This window comes from Echinops telfairi, unplaced genomic scaffold (genome assembly GCF_000313985.2).
Source record: "Echinops telfairi isolate 266 unplaced genomic scaffold, ASM31398v2 ScPeMD7_22;HRSCAF=79, whole genome shotgun sequence".
NCBI lineage: Eukaryota > Metazoa > Chordata > Mammalia > Afrosoricida > Tenrecidae > Echinops > Echinops telfairi.
The window spans coordinates 5,986,014-5,988,686 of NW_022103919.1; the positions used below are offsets into that span (position 1 = coordinate 5,986,014).

General features: G+C 55.0%; 1 protein-coding gene across 2 annotated transcripts in view; it reads left to right on the plus strand.

Annotated features, from left to right (window-relative positions):
* The window catches only part of ABL1 (ABL proto-oncogene 1, non-receptor tyrosine kinase), a 167,768-nt gene that overhangs the window by 135,774 nt on the left and 29,321 nt on the right, over window positions 1-2,673 (plus strand). Inside the window, exon 4 of one of the 2 annotated variants that reach the window (XM_004713251.2) lies at window positions 868-1,140. The exons of the other annotated variant lie outside the window; for it this stretch is intronic. Coding sequence (XP_004713308.1) covers window positions 868-1,140 — 273 coding nt within the window. The remainder of the gene's footprint in view (window positions 1-867; window positions 1,141-2,673) is intronic. 2 annotated transcript variants of the gene reach the window in all.

A 2,673-nucleotide genomic window follows, 5' to 3' on the forward strand; every position in this document is an offset into this window, starting at 1 on the left:
TGTGGATCTCACAGGAGCACACAGCCTCGTCTCTCCCATGGACCGACTGGTTGGTTTGAACGGTCAGTCTTGCCTAACTCACCAGAGTTCCTCTCGGTCCGGGATGACAGCGCAGAAACCCCATGAAGCAGGTCTGTGCTGTCACGTGGTATCTCTGTGAGTTGGAATCGACTTGACAACACCCAGATCCATTAATGTAATCAACAGCTGTCCATTGAGTACCTATTCTGTGTTGATGTTCTCTTCTCAGCCTTGACCAGGTAGGGTTTTAAAGCACTGCTCATAAGCATAGAGGCTAGTGTGGTGAGGCACTGGAATACCGCAGGCGGCTGCACCCGCCAACACTACACTCTGTGGTAGGTTGTGGGCTGTAGTACAAAAGGTTATCCTTGCCAGTCGGGGTTGAGTTTTGCTTTCCAGAAAAAGGGGCAACAGGCCAAGTAAAATTGGGGACCTGCGGGCTACAGGCAATAAGCAAATAGCAAGTCTGTTAGTGGCAGGTCCCCAAAAGAGAAATAAGTGACGGATGACTTCTAAGTGGGTGACCAGAGAGGCTCTCACAGACACTTACACTGGCTCACATGGTAAGAGCTGGGCTTAGGAAGAGTCCAGCGGGAGAGGCGTTCAGGCAGGGAGGGCAGCAGGTGCAACGGCCTGGAGCCATTTTCTGGTCTCTCCTTGCTTTAGAAATAAGCTCACAGCACCTCTGGAGAAAGACCACCCGTGCCTGTGCCCCCGAGCTCCAGCACGGAGACGTGTTATCTGAGGCTCAGGTTGCTCTAAATGAGGCCTCCGCGAAACTGGCGTCTCAGCCTGGTTTGCATTCACCGCGACGGCGGCTGAAAGCTCTCCGCTCTCTCTCCTCAGCTCTACGTCTCCTCAGAGAGCCGCTTCAACACTTTGGCCGAGTTGGTCCATCACCATTCCACTGTGGCCGACGGGCTCATCACCACTCTCCATTATCCAGCCCCCAAGCGCAACAAGCCCACCGTCTACGGCGTGTCCCCCAACTACGACAAGTGGGAGATGGAGCGCACGGACATCACCATGAAGCACAAGCTGGGAGGAGGCCAGTACGGGGAGGTGTACGAAGGCGTGTGGAAGAAGTACAGCCTGACCGTGGCCGTGAAGACCTTGAAGGTAGGCCTGGGCACCGCCCACTTGGAGCCCCTTGAGAGCCAGAGCTGCCCGTGGAGCTCCAGCCAGAGCCAGTTTTCTGCTGGGGTGCAGCGGCGGGCCGACCCGGCCTTCACCAGCGCCTGGTCTCCCTGGCGCTTTCGTCTAAAGCTTGGCTCTTTCTCCTGTACCGGTGGAATCAGTCACACCGTGTTAGTGTGTGTTCACGTGTCCCGAGGGTTGCGAAGGTCTGCGGTGTTTTGATGTCAAAGACTAGTCATTTGAAGGAGTCTTTTCATTCTGTCGGGGTAAGAGTCTTTGAAAGCCTTGTTTCTGCTCCATTAGCATGTGTCTGTGTGACACAGGAAATGCTTCCTATGGAGAGTTAAAGATAAAGAAGAAGAAATGCTTTCTGTGTTTTGGGGGGAAAGAAACTAAAATGCATTCGACTCCCGTCAGTGCTTCTTGCCGGCCAAGGCATTGGGGCTCCAAGCAGGTTGTGGCTCTGCGTCATCCATCGCATGCCAGACTTCTAGAAGCAGAGCTGTGGAAGCGCCCGCGCTCCAAATGCATGCAGGAAGCCGCTTTCCACTCAGCGGGTATGGACTGTCCCTTCTTGCCAGCTGTGATTAGGGTCGATGGTTTCAGGGTTGTTTGTTTCGTTTTATTTCCCCTTTTGACGTTTTTGGAAAGTGTTTGGGCGGGACGTTTTCCTTTCCAACCTTCCGTCTCCTTCAAACCGGGCCCAGGCTTTTGCCTTTGGTGAGAGGGGCTCCCTAGCGTTGTCCAGCATGATCGTCTCTGCTGAGGGGCGTCTTCTCGACCCTCTTTGTGTAGCTAAGAGAACGCTCTACTGGGAAACTAGACCTCCATTTGGACAGGCTTCTTAGTCGGGAGCTAACTTGGAAACGCTTGCCTCCCCGCAGAGCCCTGTGCCCACGGCGGCCTTCACGCAGAGACACAGCAGGACGAGCCTTTGGCTGACGTCGGGGACAAGGGCTTCCGACTTCACGAGGGGCACAGGGTCAGCAGCAGTGGCATCAGCCCAAAGCTGGTTCTTAGGGGGTCGCGGTCAGTCCAGCCTATCGGCCAGTTCTCACGCCAGCCTCCCTTCTGTGGAAGGTGCTACTTCTCGGTTGGGTTCCATCTGTGACGGCGGCTGCCCAGGACTCACGGGCCACACGTCTCGTTCTGGGTTCATTTGGGAAGCAAAGGTTACCACTTGGAATCAGAATCTACTCAGAAGTAATAAGAATTCTCTGGTCTGGAAGGCCTCTTCTCTGGGACCGAGTCAGGGTTTGCTTGCTCTGGGCTTTGCTTGGGCACGTGCGACAACTCTTAGCTCCGAGACTTGGCAAGCTGCCTCGCAGCCATGTCATGATGCTGTCGCTCCTCGCTGTCTTCTTTGTGACCGCTCCCTGCCAGGGAAGCTGGGGCTGAACAAGCTCCTTAGCAGTTTCCGGGTGTGCCCTACCCAGGCAGACCATGAGCTAATCAGTCCTCTTCAGAATTCCCAGCACCTTATTGCCACCATCTCCTCCAGCCATTGGATGCATG